Source organism: Phyllobates terribilis, unplaced genomic scaffold (assembly GCF_046119375.1).
Source record: "Phyllobates terribilis strain yellow unplaced genomic scaffold, ASM4611937v1 Scaffold_4__5_contigs__length_816908805, whole genome shotgun sequence".
Taxonomy (NCBI): Eukaryota; Metazoa; Chordata; class Amphibia; order Anura; family Dendrobatidae; genus Phyllobates; species Phyllobates terribilis.
The window spans coordinates 200,674,559-200,694,544 of record NW_027362764.1 but is presented as its reverse complement, the minus strand read 5'-3'; the positions used below and the strand labels follow the sequence as shown (position 1 = coordinate 200,694,544).

The 19,986-nt window shown below is 45.2% G+C and overlaps 1 protein-coding gene across 3 annotated transcripts in view; it reads right to left on the bottom strand.

The window, feature by feature from the left end:
- Nucleotides 1-19,986, bottom strand: part of RBMS3 (RNA binding motif single stranded interacting protein 3) — a 1,113,194-nt gene that overhangs the window by 277,457 nt on the left and 815,751 nt on the right. For all 3 annotated transcript variants that reach the window (XM_073678026.1, XM_073678027.1, XM_073678028.1), the window contains one exon: nt 16,459-16,616. In XM_073678026.1, coding sequence (XP_073534127.1) covers nt 16,459-16,616 — 158 coding nt within the window. The remainder of the gene's footprint in view (nt 1-16,458; nt 16,617-19,986) is intronic.

Sequence of the window (19,986 nt, the reverse complement as noted above, 5' to 3'; positions counted from 1 at the left end):
CGGCCGGGTGTCCACACACGGTCCCCAGCCGCCTGGGGGCAGCCGGGTGTCCATAAACGGTCCCTAGCTGCCTGAGGACAGCCGGGTGTCCATAAACGGTCCCCAGCTGCCCCTATTTCTCCTGTCAACTTCCCCCCACACACTTTTCTTAGCCTGGCCTGTTTTAGGGCAGCATTGGACGAGCCCACCAGAGAACCAGACTCCTCCGGTGGGCCCTGGCTTCTCCATCAGGGGAGTTGAGAGTGCCAAGATGAGGAGCATGATGATGATGATAGAAGTTAGCATCTGCTGTTTTCTTGGAATGCAAGCGCATGTATGTAGTAGCGGCTAGGCCTGAGGTGGTCAGCGTTTTGGCGCATATCCTACCTCCTCCGAGGATTGCTGGCTGTTTTCCTGCTACTATCCCAGTTCTATGACTCCCGTTAAAACAAAGCTTCAGGTGATAAATGATGGATGAGGTAGTGGCAAAAGAGAAGGAGCAGGAGGAACAGGGACCATTCACATCAATATCAGGCCAGTCAACCACATATGTCTTGTAGGATATGTTTCTGTAACAAAAGGAGCGGTTCGGCTACACAGTTATAGGGCATACAGTGAGTGCAATGCATACCAAAAATTTTGAGGCACTCCAATGCCCCTTGGAAATGATATGGAGGTCAGAGGGCCTTAACTAAACCGTTTTTTCCATTTATAGCAACTGGGTCTCCTGTACACTGTTGGCCTAAGCAGTGAATGGAAGGCTTTCCAAAAATTATGAGGAACTGCAATGCCCCTTGAAACAGACATGGATTACAGCGTACTAAAAACCTTCTACCCATTATTGGGGAGTGGGTCTTCCTTAGTTTTCGCCTTTGCATTGAAAAGCAAAAGCTGACTAAAATTAGGAGGAAATCCAATGCCCGTTGGAAGAGTCGTGGAGGTTAGAGGTAATTAAAAACAACATTTCAATGTCCCTTGGAAGAGCTGTGGAGTTCAGAGTGGCTTAAGAAGACGCTTTAAATACCCCGTTGAAGAGACGTGGAGGTCACAGTAGCTTAACAAGACGGTTTTAATGCCCCTCGGAAAAGTGGTGGAGGTCGCAGTAGCTTAACAAGACGGTTTTAATGCCCCTTACAAGAGCCATACAGTACAGAATCTTAAAAACCTTATTCCCATTATTGGGGAGTGTGTCTCCCATAGTCTTTTCTTATGCCTTCCAAGCAAAAGCTGCCAAAAATTAGGACAGAGGAACTTGCAATGCCCCTTACAAGAGCCATGCAGTACAGCATATTACAAACATTATTCCCATTATTGGGGAGTGGGTCTCCCATAGTATTTGCTTATGCCTTCCAAGCAAAAGCTGCCAAAAATTAGGATGGAGGAACTTGCAATGCCCCTTACAAGAGCCATGCAGTACAGCATATTACAAACATTATTCCCATTATTGGGGAGTGGGTCTCCCATAGTCTTTGCTTATGCCTTCCAAGCGAAAGCTGCCAAAAATTAGGACGGAGGAACTTGCAATGCCCCTTACAAGAGCCATGCAGTACAGCATATTACAAACATTATTCCCATTATTAGGGAGTGGGTCTCCCATAGTATGACGGAAGCTACAAACGCTGCTGCAATACAGCAAGGGCGGCGGAAGCTGTAGCCGACTTGCGAAAATGAGCTGACAGGCGGCGTACTTTCACGAGCAGATCTGGCAACTCGGGGTACGATTTAAGAAACCACTGAACCACGAGGTTAAGCACATGAGCCAGGCATGGTATGTGTGTGATCTCGACTCGCCTCAGAGCCGCCACCAGGTTACGGCCATTGTCACACACGACCATGCCTGGATGTAGGTTCAGGGGTCTCAGCCACAGATCTGCCTGCTCTTTCACAGCTGTCCACAACTCACAAGCAGTGTGAGGTTTCTCGCCTAAGCTTATGAGTTTCAGCACAGCCTGTTGCCGCTTGACGGAGGCAGTACTGCAGTGCTTCCAGCTTGTAACTGATGTGGTGATATCTGAGATGGAGGCTGAACATGAGGAGGAGGAGGATGATGCGCAGAAGCTGTACACTGTGGGGGCAACTCTGACTGACATAGTGCCCGCAATTCTCAGTGTGGGGAGGATGTGTTCCGTCCCAAGGTCCGACTGGGTCCTGGCTTCCACTATGTTTACCCAGTGTGCCGTCAGGGAGATGAACCGTCCCTGGCCACAAGCACTTGTCCACGTGTCCGTTGTCAGGTGGACTCTCCCAGTAACTGCATTGTTGAGGGCACGGCAGATGTTTTGGGACACGTGCTGGTGTAGTGCGGGGATGGCACACCGGGCAAAATAGTGTCGGCTGGGGACCGAGTACCGAGGGACGGCCACTGCCATAAGGTTGCGGAAGGATTCCATCTCCACCAGCCTAAAAGGCAGCATTTCCAACACAAGCAGTCGTGAAATGTGCGAATTTAGGACTGTGGCCTGTGGGGCGTTAGCTGCGAATTTCCGCTTTCGTTCAAAGGTCTGGGATATGGACAATTAAATGCTGCGGTGGGACGTGGACATGGACGTTGATGCTGTTTCTTGATAAACTGCCATAACAAGTGAAGACTGAGAGGAGGGGGCACCTTTGCATGCGGTATGGACAGGGGATTGCCTTGCACACACAACAGGGGGTTCTATTGCACGCACAACAGCAGAAGAAGCAGTGGAGACACCCGCTGACACTGGTCGTGGACTCTAGGGTTCGCCCCACAAAGTCGGGTGCTTTTCTGCATGTGCCTGATCATGCAGGTGGTGGTCAGGCTGGTAGTTTTGTCACCCCTGCTGATGCTGGCATGGCAGGTGGTACAAATGGCCTTTTTGGGGTTATCAGCAGAGTCTTTAAAAAAATTCCAGACTCTGGAAGACCTACCGGTTGTACTGGCAACGTCCCTCGTGTTGGTGTTACGGGGAACTGTTGCCCGCCTTCTGTATGCGGCCACCACACTGCTTCTTCCTGCCTGTTGGGGTATTCTGCCTCCCTCACCCTGTGTGCTGCTGGCCTCGCTCTGCATGTCCTCCTGCCACGTTGGGTCAGTTACTAGATCATCCACCACCTCCTCCTCTTCCACTTGCGCACCACGATCCTCCTCCTCACTTCCTGGCAATTGTGTCTCATCATCGTCCACCTCTTGTGACAAATTGCCAGCGTCAACTTCCTGTGGCCGTGGCTGTTCAAATATTTGGGCATCGCTACATGGGATCTCCTCTTCCACCACTTCAAGCAGAGCAGGCGAGGGGCACAAATCTGGAAATGGACCAGTGAACGGCTCTTCAGAGTGTCAAAGTGTTGGATCAGTTGCTGTCTGACGACACTCGGCATGGTGGGAGGAAGGAGCATCAGAGTGAGGAGGAGTATGCGGTCAAGACTCATGGCTACTAAGAGTTGACCGTGTGGAAGACAGACCGGAGGTGGTGCCCAGTAGTGTTGAGCCACCCCCGTAGTGTTCGAGTTCGGTTCGGTTCGTCGAACACCCGTGTGTTCGCCGAACTGTTCGTCGAACACCTTCGAACACCGTTAAAACCAATGGCAGGCAAACAAAAACACATAAAAACACATAGAAAACACCTTCAAAGGTGTCCAAAAGCTGACAAACTGCTCTGAAGACACAACTAACACATGGAAAAGTGACAAGTACATATAGTCATGCGAAAAGAAAAGAGGTGGAGGAGTAAAAGGAGGGGGAGACACAGATATAGGCATGTCATGCCCTTCTAAAATCCAAAAAGTGAGAAGCCGACACGTTCAGTCCGCTCCTGCCCGTGCCACCTCCGTGTCGCCGGGTTTGTGCCAGAGCCGTGGTGAACCCTGACGGCCAGCCCCCCTCTCCCAATACTGGTGCCTGTCCGCTGGTGGGTCGAGCGAGCCCCCCTGTGGTGGAGGCAGCTCTAAGCTTTTTAATTTAAATTGTCTCTCTAATTTGAATGAATACACTTTAAATCCATTTACAAGGATCTATTGGAGGGCAAGTCTCATGCCAGCAGCCGCGTAATTCCAGCTCCAGTAGCGTCCACTAAAGCTGCTGCAGTTAAAAAGCTTTTATAAGGATCGAGCTCGGCTGTCCACCGCAAGGCATCCTACTGCCAGTCCCAGCCCCTATGCCTTGGGGTGCCTCCTGATGCTCTTCACTGAGTATCCCGTGGTCCCGAAGCATTTCCTTTGAAAAAATTAAGTGTCAAAACTACAGGTGGTGTAGCTTGCTTAACAGCCGGAATAATCCGCTGACTAGCAGACACTGCTACTAGGCACAAAGTATTTCCTGGACTAGATGCAGTTAAAAATTTGTAATTTGATACTCTCGTTGGATGCTGAGAAAGCATTCCATAGAGTCTACTGGCACGCCATATATGATTCTCTTAAAAAGCTTGGGGTAGGGGTCTAGGGGACCCTTTTATAGCCAAAATCACGGCCCTGTATCGCAATACGTCACCTAGGCTGAAGATAAATGGAACTGTATTACCCTGAGGGCTCGGTTGCTACAGAGGTATTGCACCTCACCCAGAGGTGTGATATCTCACTCTCAGGTAAGGATGGAGTGTGGATCAATACCCGACACCTGCATGCATTACACCACATTGCCGTGGGGCAGGACGACCAATATGCCCCTGAGATGGGCACGACAGTCCCTGTCCCTGGCTGGAGTGGGGGGAGGGAACACTGAGGAAGGGGAACCCTGTAGTGCAGGAGCAGGGAGGAAGCAGTTCCTGGGTGCATTGAGAAGAGAGTATAAAAGGTGGGCACCATCTTAGTTCAGTGCAGAGAAGTCTGAGCAGAAGTGTCAGGTAGCAGGGGCTCTGCATGAGCTCTGCTCCAGAGGCGGGCCTAGTAACAGAGGCCCAGGCATGGAAGAGGGAGAAGGAAGGAAAAGGAGCGGAGAAGGCTCCAGGAACGAGGAACGAAGGGATCCCAGGGGTGCGGACGGGCGAGTCGCCACCACACGCCCGAATCCACCTGCGTGGAGGGGTCAGGCCAAAGGGGGAGACCGGTCCCCGAAACTAGTGGAGGCAGGAAACGACCCTCAGCTAGAAACAGGAGGCTGTGACATTCTATGTGGCGCAGCCCCTCGCTACACCCGCTAGGAAGGCACCACATAGGGTCAGGGAAACTGGCGCCAAGTTTACCAAGAGGAGGCCCGAGGCAGCCGGACAGAAGGGTTGGTAAGAAAGGCCAGACAAAGGACACACAAAGGGGGTCCTGTGAAGCGCTTCAAAGTTATCTGGGAGTTGTCTGAGCCCCTCACCTGGTGAGCACAGTACGACGTGGGCAGCCATTACCTGCAGACGTGGTCTGGATAATAAGAACTGTGAGTAAAGGCCCTGGACTGCATCACTGACTCCGTGTCGTTACTGCTGCTGCCCTGCACCATCACCCCCATCCTCCGCATACACTGCCCTGAGGCTATACTCCTCCCGTGGGGAGTTATGCTACGCTCTGCTGCACCCACAACACCAGCCTCAGCGGTCTGCCCTGGAGCGGCGGTTCACTCTGACCGCAATTCACGGGTGGCGTAGTCGGACATTTAAACATCAAAACCACATAAATAGTTCCGCCACTGGTTTGACCGCCCTGAGCCACGGAACCGGGTCGCCGCCACGGAGACTACAACCACCAGCATCCACCAAAAAGGGTCCGGCTCCGGGTGTCCCAAGGCCCAGGGGGCGCGTCAGAACATTTTCATCACCTTTCACAATCACCAATGGGACAAGGCAGGGATGTTCTCTGTCCCCTCTCTTATACATCCTAGTGATGGAGCACCTGCTCTCATCAATTCGCCATAACCCCAATATTAGGTGGATTGAGGTGGGAGGCACCGAGTACAAGTGCTCTCTATTTGCTGATGATGTCCTAGTATATATCACTCAATCACATATATCCATCCATGCTGTTATGGCTGAAATAGATCACTTTGTTACATGGTCAAATTTTAAAATCAATGCAGCGAAGTCTGAGGCCCTCGATGTCTCCCTCCAAAAATCCATAAAGGATTCCATCCAGTCCAACTTTCCCTTTGCCTGGCCCTCACAGGGTATCAAATACTTAGGAATTCCTATTCATAGAGACCTCTCCCATCTATGTTATCTTAATTTTGGGCCCTTTATTGAACAACTCCATACAGACCACGGTTGGCAAGTTAGAACTGTAAGATTCACTACATGAACCACTGGTGTTTTGTGGAAAAGCACATGTACACTGTGTTCCAAATTATTATGCAAAAAGTGTTTAGGAGTGATAAGGGAAGAATTTGTTTGTTTGTCAGTTAAACTCATTGATGGTGATGTGTGTCAGGGCTCTTTATATCACTGTAAGCAATTGCAGACACCTGTGCTAATTAGTTTGGAAGGTGTGTCCAATGAAAGGCAAGACTACTTAAGAAGGCTGTCTCACATTATTAAGCAGCCTACATTTTCTGCCAAAATGGGAAAGAAAAAGGATGTGTCGGCTGCTGAGAAGCAACAAATTGTGGAGTGTTTAGGTCAAGGCATGACTACAATCAACATTGTGCGATGATCAGGATGAAGTGTCTTGGCAATCAAGAAGTATGTAGCTGATTCACAGTACACACGTGTGCGTGCTGATAAGGGCAAATTGAGGACTCTTTCCTACAGGCAATTACATCAGGTTAAAAGAGCAGCGGCAAAAAAGCCTTGTCATAGCAGCAGACAAGTTTTTGAAGCTGCTGGTGCCTCCAACGTCCCCCGAACAACAAGATGCAGGGTCCTTCAGAGGTTTGCAGCTGTGCATACGCCATCCTGTCGACCTCCTCTATCCACTTCACACAAGCAGAAACGGCTCCAGTGGGCCAAACATTACATGAAGACTGATTTCAAAACTGTTTTGTTCACGGATGAGTGCCGTGCAGCGCTTGATGGTCCAGATGGATGGAGTGGAGGATGGCTGGTTGATGGACACCCCACGCTAACACGGCTACACCGCCAACAAGGAGGAGGTGGAGTAATGTTTTGGGCTGGAATCATGGGGAGAGAGATTGTCGGCCCCTTTAGGATCCCTGAAGGCGCTAAAGATGAACTCCATAATGTATGTGGATTTTCTCAAACAGCACTTCCTGCCATGGTTCAAGAAGAAGAACCGTGTATTTCACAGCAAGATCATTTTTTTGCATGATAATGCACCATCTCATGCTGCACATAAAACTTCTGCATCTCTGGCTGATATGGGCATAAAAGGGGACAAACTTATGGTGTGACCCCCATGATCCCCTGACCTCTACCCCATTCAGAACCTCTGGAGCATCATCAAAAGGAGTGTCTATGATGGCGGGAGGCAGTTCACATCTAAGCAACAGCTCTGGGAGGGTATTCTGTCCTCATGCAAAACAATTGAAGCAGAAACCATCCAAAACCTGACAAATTCAATGGACGAGAGAGTTCAGAAGCTCCTTTCGAACAAGGGGTCCTATGTGAAAATGTAACATCACCTAGAATAAAGTTTTGAGTTGAAAACTGTTTGATTTCAGTTTCTAATAACCTGCTAATGCTTATAATTTCAAAAATGACCATTTTTTTGTTCTTTATTAAAATGAAAAGGTTGATCGAAAAGTTTGGGGGATCTAAGAGTGTGGCAACCCAGTAGTCATGATTACTTCGAATTCTGACAATATGAGGGTCATGTTGCAGGTAGTGCAGCAAGAAGGCACTTATGTGTCTTGCGCATCTCGGAGCCCCAAAATTATTTTCCGGGCTAGATGCAGCTAAAAATTATTATTAATTTTAAATCTGGTGGAGCTTAGTATAGATGGCCTAATAGGATCAGTGCTGCACACTGCTACAAAGCCCAAATTATTTTCCAGCCAAGACACAGATAAACATGATTAGTAATTTTAAATCTGGTGGAGCTTATTATAGATGGCCTAATAGAATCAGTGCTGCACACTGCTACAAAGCCCAAATTATTTTCCAGCCAAGATACAGATAAACATGATTAGTAATTTGAAAGCTTAAAATGGTTGGTAGGGTGATTTTAACCAATCATCCATCTTTTACTCTCCCCAGGATGACACAGGGGTAGAAAAGTCGTTTCGGATCCATGATTTGTTCATCTTTATGAACTTGAGTCTGTCTACATAATCAGTGGAGAGCCGCGTGCGCTTATCTGTCAGCACACCACCAGCAGCGCTGAACACACGTTCAGACAGAACGCTGGCTGTGGGGCATGACAAGATCTCCAAGGCGTAAGTGGCTAGCTCCGGCCATTTATCCAGATTGTAAGCCCAAAAAGAGCAAGTGTCCAGTGACACAGTCATGGCTTCAATGTTTACTTGGAGATACTCCTGTACCATCGTCTCTAGGCGTTGACTATGTGTCAGACTTCTTGTCTCCTGTGGCCTTGCAAAGGATGGGCTAAAAAAGTGTTGAAATGATTGCGCAAAATTGATGTTACCAGCAGATACTGTGGTTCTGTTATGGTTTGAGTGCTGAACACTTGACGGTCCCACGGTTGGCAAGTTGGAACTGTGAGATTCACTACGTGCACCACTGGTGTTTTGTGGAAAAGCACATGTAAGATTCTGCAACAGTCTCTGCTGATACTCCTGCATGTGTGCATCCCTTTCTATGGCAGGAATAATTTCTGCAAATTTACTCTTGTACCGGGGATCTAACAGTGTGGCAACCCAGTAGTCAGGATTATTTCTAATTCTCACAATTCGAGGGTCATGTTGCAGGTAGTGCAGCAAGAAGGCACCCATGTGTGTTGCGCATCCAGGAGCACCAAGTCCCTGTTGTGTTGGTGGCGAGGTAACAATCATGCTTCCTTCCTCTGTCCTCTCCCCCCAACCTCGCACAACAGAAATGTGATCAAGGTCTCCCTCATCTGATGAGTCTTCCATCAGTTCGTCCTCCACTTCTTCCTGGGCTCCTGCACCTTCCTCACTAGTTTGGCTGCTACCATGCGCCCTGGTAAAACCATCTCCCCCACCCTCACATGCCTGCCGCCTTGGTGCTGCCGACCGTCTGGACCTTGCAGATGTTAGCCCTTCCGCATACAACTCCTCCTCCTCTACTTCCTCCACCTCCTCTTGTGCCACCACCTGACTCCGAATTCTGTTTAACATGTGCTCCAGCATGTAAATCACCGGAATAGTCATGCTGATAATGGCATCGTCAGCACTAAACATCTTCGTCGCCATTTCAAAACTGTGCAGAAGGGTGCATAGGTCCCTGATCTGAGACCACTCCTCCAGCATGATTTGCCCCACCTCTGGATCTCGTTGGCCCAGGCTATACGTCAGAACGTATTGCACCAGGGCTTGTCGGTGCTGCCACAGTCGCTGCAACATGTGCAGAGTTGAATTCCACCGGGTAGGCACATCGCATTTTAGCCGGTGAAGTGGCAGGCCCAACGACTTCTATAGAGATGTAAGTCGCTGAGCTGCGGGATGCGAATGGCGGAAGTGAGCACACAGCGACCGTGCCCTCTGCAGAATGCCATCTAGTCTGGGATAGTGGGCTAAAAATTGCTGGACAACCAGGTTCAACACGTGAGCCATACAAGGCACGTGTGTGACATTGCCCCGGCGAAGGGCCGCACCCAGGTTTGCAGCATTGTCGCACACGGCCTTCCCTGGTTTCAGGTCCAGTGGAGACAACCATTCATGAAATTGGTTCTCCAGAGCTGACCACAACTCCTCAGCTGTGTGACTCACATTTCCCAGACATTTCAAAGTAAAAACCGCCTGATGACGTTGAGCCCTATTGCCAGCATAGTAAGGAGGTGTGCAGGATCCCTTCTGCGCAGTTAGAAAGCTTGTGGCATGACCAGACAGGCTTTGGGTGCAGGTGGAAGACTGAGAGGAGGTTGAGGAGGCAGAAGCAGTGGAGGAACTTTGACATAAAGAGGATTGACGCACAACTCGTGGGGACGGCAAGACTTGGACAGCAGCCCCTTGTCCTGCTGTCACCATAGTTACCCAGTGCCCAGTCAGCGACATGTAACGCCCCTGTCCATGCCTACTCGTCCAAGTGTCTGCGGTGAAATGCACCCTGTCACACACAGAGTTTCTCAAAGAAGCGGTGATGTTGTGTGCGACATGCTGGTGGAGCGCAGGCACACCTTTCTTTGAGAAGTAGTGCCGACTGGGCATCTGGTACTGGGGCACTGCGACGGACATAAGGTCTCGAAAATCCTCTGTGTCCACCAGGCGGAAAGGCAGCATTTCTGTAGCCAAGAGCTTGCAGATGGTGAAATTCAACCTCTTAGCTTTCTCATGGCTAGGAGGAAATGGTCTTTTACTTTTCCACATCTGAGGTACCGAGGGCTGGCTATTGTGCTTAGACGGGGTTGATAAGGGTGTCCCCGGCAAACTGCCGGTCTGTGAGGAAGATGCAGGCCGACATGTTAGGTTGCCTTGATCCAAAGGTGGTGCTATCGATGTCGGACAGCGCTCAACACCATCTGGTGTTACCACCTCCAAAGAAAATGATGACCTGCCAATCACGCTGGCTGTTGCGGGTAAAGAGGTGGCAGGTCTGCGCCCCAAAACAGGTGTGACTGCTGTCCCCCCAGTCACAGAGGATGAAGAGGCCGCGGATGCACAAGATATGGCAGACGGTGGTTGGCCCGGCCGGCTAGGCCGCATTGTAGCACACTGAGCTTCCCACTGCAACTTATGCTTCATGTCCATGTGCCGGTTCATGCATGAAGTACTCAAACTATGTATTTTTTGCCTCTACTTAGCTATTGATGACAAATGTTACAGATAACACGAGTTGGGTCATCTTTATCGATCTGAAAAAATGCCCAGGCTATGCAAGGCTTAGCACCCATGCGACCTGAAGAGCCACCACGACTTGTGGTGAGAGGCAGAGTTGTGTTTGAGGATGCAGTTGTTGACGTGCTTCCAGTACTACGTCTCTGTCCAGGAAGGTGCAACCTGACCTCGTAGTCACTAGCATCTTCCTCCACCTCCTCTGCTGACCTCATCTCTTGGCTGACTGTGGGTTGACAGTAAGTGGGATCTCCAACCTCATCATCATCACCCTGTGCGTTATCACACCAGTCGTCCTCAGAGCCAACCTGTTCCTGCCCTGACAAAAAACTAAAGTTTTCGCTCCAATCAGGTATTTGAGTCTCATCATCGTCTTCCTCATTGTCTCCACCAACAGGAGTTACAGTTTGGGAATGAGGGTCTACATTATGGTCAGAACCTTCTGCGTCTGGTCCTGGATCCGACTCAAAGATTCTGGGCATCAGTGCAGATCATTTCCTTGTCTGGATTCACAGAAGCGCTGGAGTCGACCTCTGATTCCCAGGCTATAGTATGAGTAAACAGCTCTGCAGACTCAACCGTCTGTTCTACCTCATACTCAGACGGGCAGCTGGAGATTTGGGAGCTGTGAGGAAGCAAGTGCGATTGGGGTGACACCTTTGAGGACTGGAGTATTTGTGATGTTGAAGTTGATGTGGAGGAGAGCCCACTTAAAGGAGCACTTGATATCCGTTGAAGCACCTGCTGTTTTTGTGCCTCATCTGGAATTTGTAGCGATTGGCGTGGCCATAAGAAAGGGATCTTATCACATTGTCCGCTAAAAGAAGTAGACATTTTAGTTTGGCTGGAAGATGGTCTTTCTTCTGCAGATGTTACTGTTGCTTTAACACCTACCCCACGGACACAACCTTTTTTCCCCTTCCCAACACGCCAATTCCCCTTTCCACCAGCAGCAGGCCTTTTTCCACTCATTTTGGTGGTTAACTAATTCACAACTCTGGAGTTGTTTGCACAAAAAAACAATGGATGGGAACCGAGCAGAGCTGAGTGGCCAAATTGTGGTATTAGGCCAAAACTGTTGGCTGGGTTAGATGCAGAAAAAAATTATATTCAATTTGCAACCTGATGGAGGTCAGTATAGATGGACTAATAGAACAAGTCCTACACACAGCTAGAAGCCCAAATATTTTTTCAGATGTAGATGCAGAAAAAAATTATATTCAATTTGCAACCTGATGAAGGTCAGTATAGATGGACTAATAGACAAAGTCTCACACACTGCTAGAAGGCCAAATATTTTTTCAGAGCTAGATGCAGACAAAAAATTATTTTGAATTTGCAACCTGATGGAGGTCAGTATAGGTGGACTAATAGAACAAGTCCCACACACTGCTAGAAGGCCAAATATTTTTTCAGAGCTAGATGCAGAAAAAAATTATATTCAGTTTGCAACCTGATGGAGGTCTGTAAAGATGGATTAATAGAACAAGTCCCACACACAGCTAGAAGCCCAATATTTTTTCAGAGGTAGATGCAGAAAAAAATATATTCAGTTTGCAACCTGATGGAGGTCAGTATAGATGGATTAATACAACAAGTCCCACACACAGCTAGAAGCCCAATATTTTTTCAGAGCTAGATGCAGATAAAAATTATATTCAATTTGCAACCTGATGGAGGTCAGTATAGATGGACTAATAGAGAAAGTCCCACACACTGCTAGAAGGCCAAATATTTTTTCAGAGCTAGATGCAGACAAAAAATTATTTTGAATTTGCAGCGTGATGGAGGTCAGTATAGATGGACTAATAGAACAAGTCCCACACACAGCTAGAAGCCCAAATATTTTTTCAGAGGTAGATGCAGATAAAAATTATTTTTAATTTGCAACCTGATGGAGGTCAGTATAGATGGACTAATAGAGAAAGTCCCACACACTGCTAGAAGGCCAAATATTTTTTCAGAGCTAGATGCAGAAAAAAATTATATTCAGTTTGCAACCTGATGGAGGTCTGTATAGATGGATTAATAGAACAAGTCCCACACACAGCTAGAAGCCCAATATTTTTTCAGAGGTAGATGCAGAAAAAAATATATTCAATTTGCAACCTGATGGAGGTCAGTATAGATGGACTAATAAAACAAGTCCCACACACGGCTAGAAGCCCAATATTTTTTCAGAGCTAGATGCAGAAAAAAATTATATTCAATTTGCAACCTGATGGAGGTCAGTATAGATGGAGTAATAGAACAAGTCCCACACACAGCTAGAAGCCCAAATATTTTTTCAGAGCTAGATGCAGATAAAAATTATTTTTACTTTGCAACCTGAGGAAGGTCAGTATAGATGGACTAATAGAGAAAGTCCCACACACTGCTAGAAGGCCAAATATTTTTTCAGAGCTAGATGCAGAAAAAAATTATATTCAGTTTGCAACCTGATGGAGGTCTGTATAGATGGATTAATAGAACAAGTCCCACACACAGCTACAGGCCCCATATTTTTTCAGAGGTAGATGCAGAAAAAAATATATTCAGTTTGCAACCTGATGGAGGTCAGTATAGATGGACTAATAGAGAAAGTCCCACACACTGCTAGAAGGCCAAATATTTTTTCAGAGCTAGATGCAGAAAAAAATTATATTCAATTTGCAACCTGATGGAGGTCAGTATAGATGGACTAATAGAATGATGCTATGCCCAAAAGATTTTACTTCACTAGGTGCAGTAAAAAAATTGGTATTCTATACACAGGTGGTATATCTTGCAACACAGATAGGCTACTCCACTGACTAACACACTCTGCAATAGGCCAAAAAGGATTAGCTTTGCTAGATTCAGCCAAATGCTGTGAAAAAAACTTGCACAGCACTGGCACAGACCTGCCTTGCAAAAACTGATAGGAACTGATGTAACCTAGTCCTGAAAAGGACTCCAATTACAATTAGTCTTTACTCCCACAACCTATCTATTTAAGAGCACAGACCTGCCTGATAAAAGTCGTAGGAAATGCTGTAACCTAGTCCTTAAAAGGATTGCAATCACAACTATTCCCTTCTCCCAAGCTATCTGTAGATTTGTGCGAAAATTGGCTTGAAATTAACAAGGTATAGCGCACACAGCAACAGCGGTGCTGTCTAACACGCAGCTGCAGCAGTGAGAAAATGGTGGCGACGGGGAAAATGGCTTGGTCTTATAGGGCAAGGACATGTGACATACACTGCCAATGACACATGCCCTTGCTTGTGTGAAAAAAAGCACTTCGCTCCGTGTGTACGCTGCTGATAGGCTGACAGATTGCACCTCCCCACTGTAAATGCGGGAAAGAGAAAAAAAAATGGAGATCTTCATTATTCCTGCAGAGATCCATCCCCTGCCCCTCCCCCCCACCCCGCTGTACACTCAAACTGCGTATTAACTTTAATTTTCATCATTACTGAGAAAAAATCCAGTTATGATTTTGGTGCAGAAACAGTTATCGAACATAACCTCGAGCAGCCGAATTTTTCTCAAATCGATCGTGTTCGCCGAACGGCTCGAACACCGCCCAAAACAGCTCGAATTTGAGATTGGCGAACAGTTCGAGTAGAACAACGCTCATCTCTAGTGCCCAGGTAACTGGAAGTATTATCTGCTATCCAATTAATAACCTGTTCACACTGATCAGTTCGCAATACTGGTGATGTTCTGTGCTTCCCTAGTAATTCGGTCAAGAAGTGGGAGCGAGAAGATGTGGCTGTTGGTTGTGGCACATTTTCACCTTGGCCACGACCCCGTCCTCTACACGCACCATCACCAAAACGTCCACTTCCACGTCCCTTGCCAGGCGCCTTGCCCATTGTAAAGGAAGTAAAATAGCTTACACTCGCACTATCAATGGAAAAAGGGTAATAAAAAGTAGATTAGAACCGTGGAAGAGGAAAACCACAGTTCTATTTCTCTGGCCTACACCCGACTCTTTTAAACAATCTGAACAATCAGGGAGAAACTATTACTGTTTTTCTTTACGGAAAAAATACCAAAAGCTGAATAATAGAGTTTTTTTACTGTGGAATGGCAAAACCACAGTTATTGTTTACTGGGGTATACCAGAAAATTTTAAATAGATATATTTACGCCTGAACAGTGAGCGACACACTCTGTTTTTTTTTTAGGTAAAAATGTCCCAAAAGTGGATAATACAGAGGTTTGAACCGTGGAACTGCAAAGCCACACTTGTATTTCTCGGGCCTACACCAGACTATTATCAACAGATATATTTGTGTCTGAACAATCAGGAGACACTACTGTTTTTCTTTACGGCAAAAAATGCAAAAAAGCAGGATAATACTGAGATTTGACCCGCGGGACTGCAAAACCACACTTGTATTTCTCAGGCCTACACCAGACTATTTTCAACAGATATATTTGTGTCTGAACAACCAGGAAACACTACTGTTTTTCTTTACGGCAAAAAATGCAAAAAAGCAGGATATTGCAGAGATTTGACAGGTGGAACTGCAAAACCACACTTGTATTTCTCAGGCCTACACCAGACTATTTTCAACAGATATATTTGTGTCTGAACAATCAGGAGACACTACTGTTTTTCTTTACCGCAAAAAATGCAAAAAAGCAGGATAATACAGAGATTTGACCTGTTGAACTGCAAAACCACACTTGTATTTCTCGGGCCTACACCAGACTATTTTCAACAGATATATTTGTGTCTGAAAAATCAGGGAGACACTATTAGTTTTTTTTTACGGCAAAAAATGCCAAAAGCAGGATAATAGAGATTTTTTACGGTGGAACAGCAAAACCACAGTTATAATTTACTGGTGTATACCAGACTTTTTTAAATATATATACTTGCGGCTGAACAGTGAGCGACACATTCAAACTGTTTTTTTTTAGATACAAACGGCCCAAATGTGGATAATACAGGGTTTGAACTGTGGAACTGCAAAACCACACTTCTGTTTCTCTGGCATACACCAGACTATTTTCAACAGATATATTTGTGTCTGAAAAATCAGGGAGACACTTTTTTTTGGGGGGGCGGGGTGGACACCAAAAGTTTAAATAAGACGGGTATTTGTACAGTGTGAAGGAGGAAAAAAAAAAGAGGATTTAGATGAAAAAAAAAAGGATTTTTCCTGGCCCCCGAGACCAGGAGCTAAGTCCAGCAATTTCAGCAACAGGAGCACACAGGACTGTAATGCAGCATTTACTGGTATAACCACTGCATCTCCTATACAGCCTGCCTGCCTGCCTGATATCTGGGATCGATATTAGTCCTGAGAAGGACTGTTTGTTTGATCTGGCCGACCCTACACTAACTATTTCGCAGGATATATCTCTCCCTAAATCAGCAGTGCTGTCCCTACACTGTCTGATCTGGAGCAACTGTGTCCAAGATGGCGGTGCCCGGTTTTAAATACTCGAGGTGACGCTGTGCGGCCAGCCAATCAATGTAATTCCCACAAACAACATGGCTGCGGCATTACAGTGACTGGCTGTCAATCCCTGCATGTTCATTGGCTCTGTAAAGAGCGCCAAACATGCAGGGTGGAGACCCGAGCTCCCGCCCCAGTAACCCGGAAATGCTCGGTGCTCGCCGAACATCCCGATTAGCGTGATGCTCGGGCGAGTACTGAGCAGTGTCGAGCATGCTCGCTCAACACTAGTAGTGACATAAACTTTTGGTTTGGAAAAAATATTTATATTGCTAAAAACAAGAATAAGGTACATACCGAGCAAATCCAACTCCTCTACTGACTCCACTTGCATCTCTTAATATTCTAGTAGAAATGACATGTCCAAATGGCTTCAGCATGTTTTCTAATTCTTGCTCATCCATGGAAATAGGCAAGTTTGATATGTACAAATTTGTCGGGTCTTGTTCTTGTTGCTGTACAGGGACATAAAAGCAAAGTAATGAGTTTTGACTAAAAAAAATAAATGCATCAAAATAATCGGTATCTGTAGAAATAATTATACATTTTTATGTATATATATCCTGTATATGACATATAATATATATATATAAATATATATATATGCAGTATCTATATACATAAACATAAGTAGTAACTGTATATATAAACTGGATACATAAATATAAATAATATCTGTATACAAATTTTCAATCAGTATCTGTTTTTTTTTTTACCTAATAGTTAAAGAGAACCCGTCACCATGCAAATGCAATCCAATTGGCAGACAGCCTGTTAAAGGGCAGATTGATATATAAATAAGTGAAAAAATGTTCAGTATAACCTGTCTTTTAATCATTTCATCTTTGTCTCTTTCTGGGATTTTGGGTCCAGTGGGTGTTCCTATCAGTGACTAACAGCTATATCAATATGCACTGTTATACATAGAACGCTGTCAGTCACTGGCCCACTGGACCCAAAATACCAGGAAGAGCAGAGGAGTAAATGAATAAAGCACAGGTTATGCTGAATATTTTCTCCCAAAACTATAAATCAACCTACTCATCTCCACCTACTCTATACCCAGTGATGACGGTGCCACTGTTCCCAGAGAGTGATGTGACTTGTTGGGCCACATGCACACAGCAGTCAGCGAGTGGCCAATGTTTGGCTGCAGCCATCAATATTCCATCAGGGTGGAGATCTGCTCTGACACAATAGTAAAGGCTGCAGTTGACCAGCGGTTGCTCATTGGCTGCAGCCTCATGTGATACTAGCCACATTACACTCTGGAAGCAATGGCACCTACATCAGTGAAACGACACCACTGTGGGAAGTGGGTATGCATTGTTTTTATTTCAATCTGGGTCCAATATTGATTAAGATGGGGTTGTACAGTAGTGGATATCCCCTTTAAGAAATCTGTAAAACATCCTGTTGCTGAATTTAATTTAATTGAAAAGGTCACATGACTTGCCAATCAACTATTAGCTTATAGTTTTAAGGAACACCTTCAGTGGTAGGCTGTTACATATCCCACAGCATAAACTCTGGCTTTGATTACCAATGTAAAAAAAAATAATAAAAAATAATACAAAAGCAATCTGCATATGGTATATATTTCTCTCTCTCTGTATTGGAAAGCACAACAAAATATGGTGTCCTATACAATAAAAAAAAGAAGTACATAGGCATTAGAATTATCCGACTGGTACTTACAAAGAATCCCACCACTAAATATCTAGAAATCCTGAGCACACTTCTCCGGAATACTATGCAAAAAGCAATTATCTATCCCCATGTAACTAAAAAACCTAGTTGGTATTTCCTGCCAAAACGACATAAATTCTCCCAGATCGATCTATTGTCACCAGGGTATGTTCTGTAGAAAGCCACTATCTAGTTTTGTAGATTGTTGTTAGGTCCATTGAAAGATAAGAATTATTTTTGTAGACATGTTAATTAGACATCGAACAGAAGAAGTTTATTTCTAAATAATAAAAAAGAATACCACAGGAAATGCTGATAAAGACAGACGGAGAAGTGAGCATTTTTTGTCTTTTGTTCGTGAAACATTGTGCTTTGTACTATACCACAATTTGTTTTGTTTCAATGGGAAATGTTGTATAGAGGTGGTATAGCGATGGGGACTCCGGTCTCATTTATGTAAGCAAATATCTTCCTCTTGTAGTTCAATGAAAAATAAGAATATGTATTATTTTTGGAGAACCCATTGTTACAGGATATTCGATTTTTTACAGATATGTGGATTTCATCTTTATTGTTTGGCAAGGAGATGCTGAGAGATTTTTAGACAGGATACAGAAAGTTAACTTCAATAAATGCCGGTTTGCATTTTAATAGTCATCATCCATGCAAGCAATACCATATGGCTAATTCTTGTGATTACGTAGAATCAATAATTATGATGATACATTTTTCCAAGGAAAAATTTGACGAGACATTTGTTGAACTGAATTAACAAGACATTTGTTAAAGGAAAGCAACCCAGAAAAATATACTGGATGAAGGGCTAGAGAATGCGAGCAGAAAAAAAGGTCTGCTTTACTTAAGGAAAGCAAAATATAAAACAGAAAGCGGAAAGAGGTTTACTTTCTCTTTTCTCTTTTCAAAATCTAGTTTAATAAGGACTGTTTGTTTGATCTGGCCGACCCTACACTAACTATTTCGCAGGATATATCTCTCCCTAAATCAGCAGTGCTGTCCCTACACTGTCTGATCTGGAGCAACTGTGTCCAAGATGGCGGTGCCCGGTTTTAAATACTCGAGGTATTGGAACATCAAAGACAAGGCCCTAGTTTTAAGGGAAGAAGCAATAAAAAAAAGATGATCACATTTATTCGATCAAGGAATTGAACAATTTAAAAATGAACTGGTGAAAAGTTCTTTCTGAACAAAAAGGACCAGTTGGATTGAAAAGAAGATCTCCATAGGTAACTATAAGTGCAGGTTCTGTACTGATTGTAACTTTCTACTTAATAAAAAAAGGAGATGGGAGGAGATAGATTATTCATTTAAGGCCCAATTTAACTAAAGCTTTCTCACTAGGATTGTGGCATAAACGCTTTGAAAAGTCACAAAATTTAAGCACAACTCTGAGTTGCATGTAAATTTTGCAACGTTTGCCGTCTTCAAAACAGTTTCTTCCAGCTTCGTCAAAATGGGTGGAGCTAGGGCGGGATGCCACCGCTCCTCTGATTCATGATGAGCTGTGGCATTCTCCATGCCAGAAATCTCACTCCTGACTGTACCTGACTGCAGTGAGATTTCTGCTGTAATGCACGGAGGCACATGCACTCGTCAGACAGTCCAGATTCATGAAGATGTGTGCTCCTCTTCATGAATCAAGAGCGTATGACACCAGCAAGACTGGCATTAACAACACCATTCTTAATAAATCAGGGCCTCTAAATTGCAAGAAAATAAATATTTATGTCTATGTGATATATTGACCTTGTGCGTTCTTCTGTATTGGAAGAACTATCTATAGCGTGCATGTGAAGTTAAGAGAACATTTTACATTAGTCGCGTCAAATCTAACAGTAATTTATATCAGAATTTCATTACATATGCACACTTCACTGCAGTATCTTTAGAGAGAAGGAGTAAAATTAAAGCTTTTCCTAAAATCTATCAGGAATTCAGGTTTGGTCCATTTTCCTCTAGTTGAAACTTTTGGTTATGAACATATGTTCTTAGCTTGATTCACACTCCAGCGGAAGAAATCAACTCGTCCTCAGAGGCACATCAGTTTTTCAAAGCGTCTACATTTCCTAAAGTATAGTACTGCTACAACTTAAACTAGATCTAGTGGAACCATTAGCC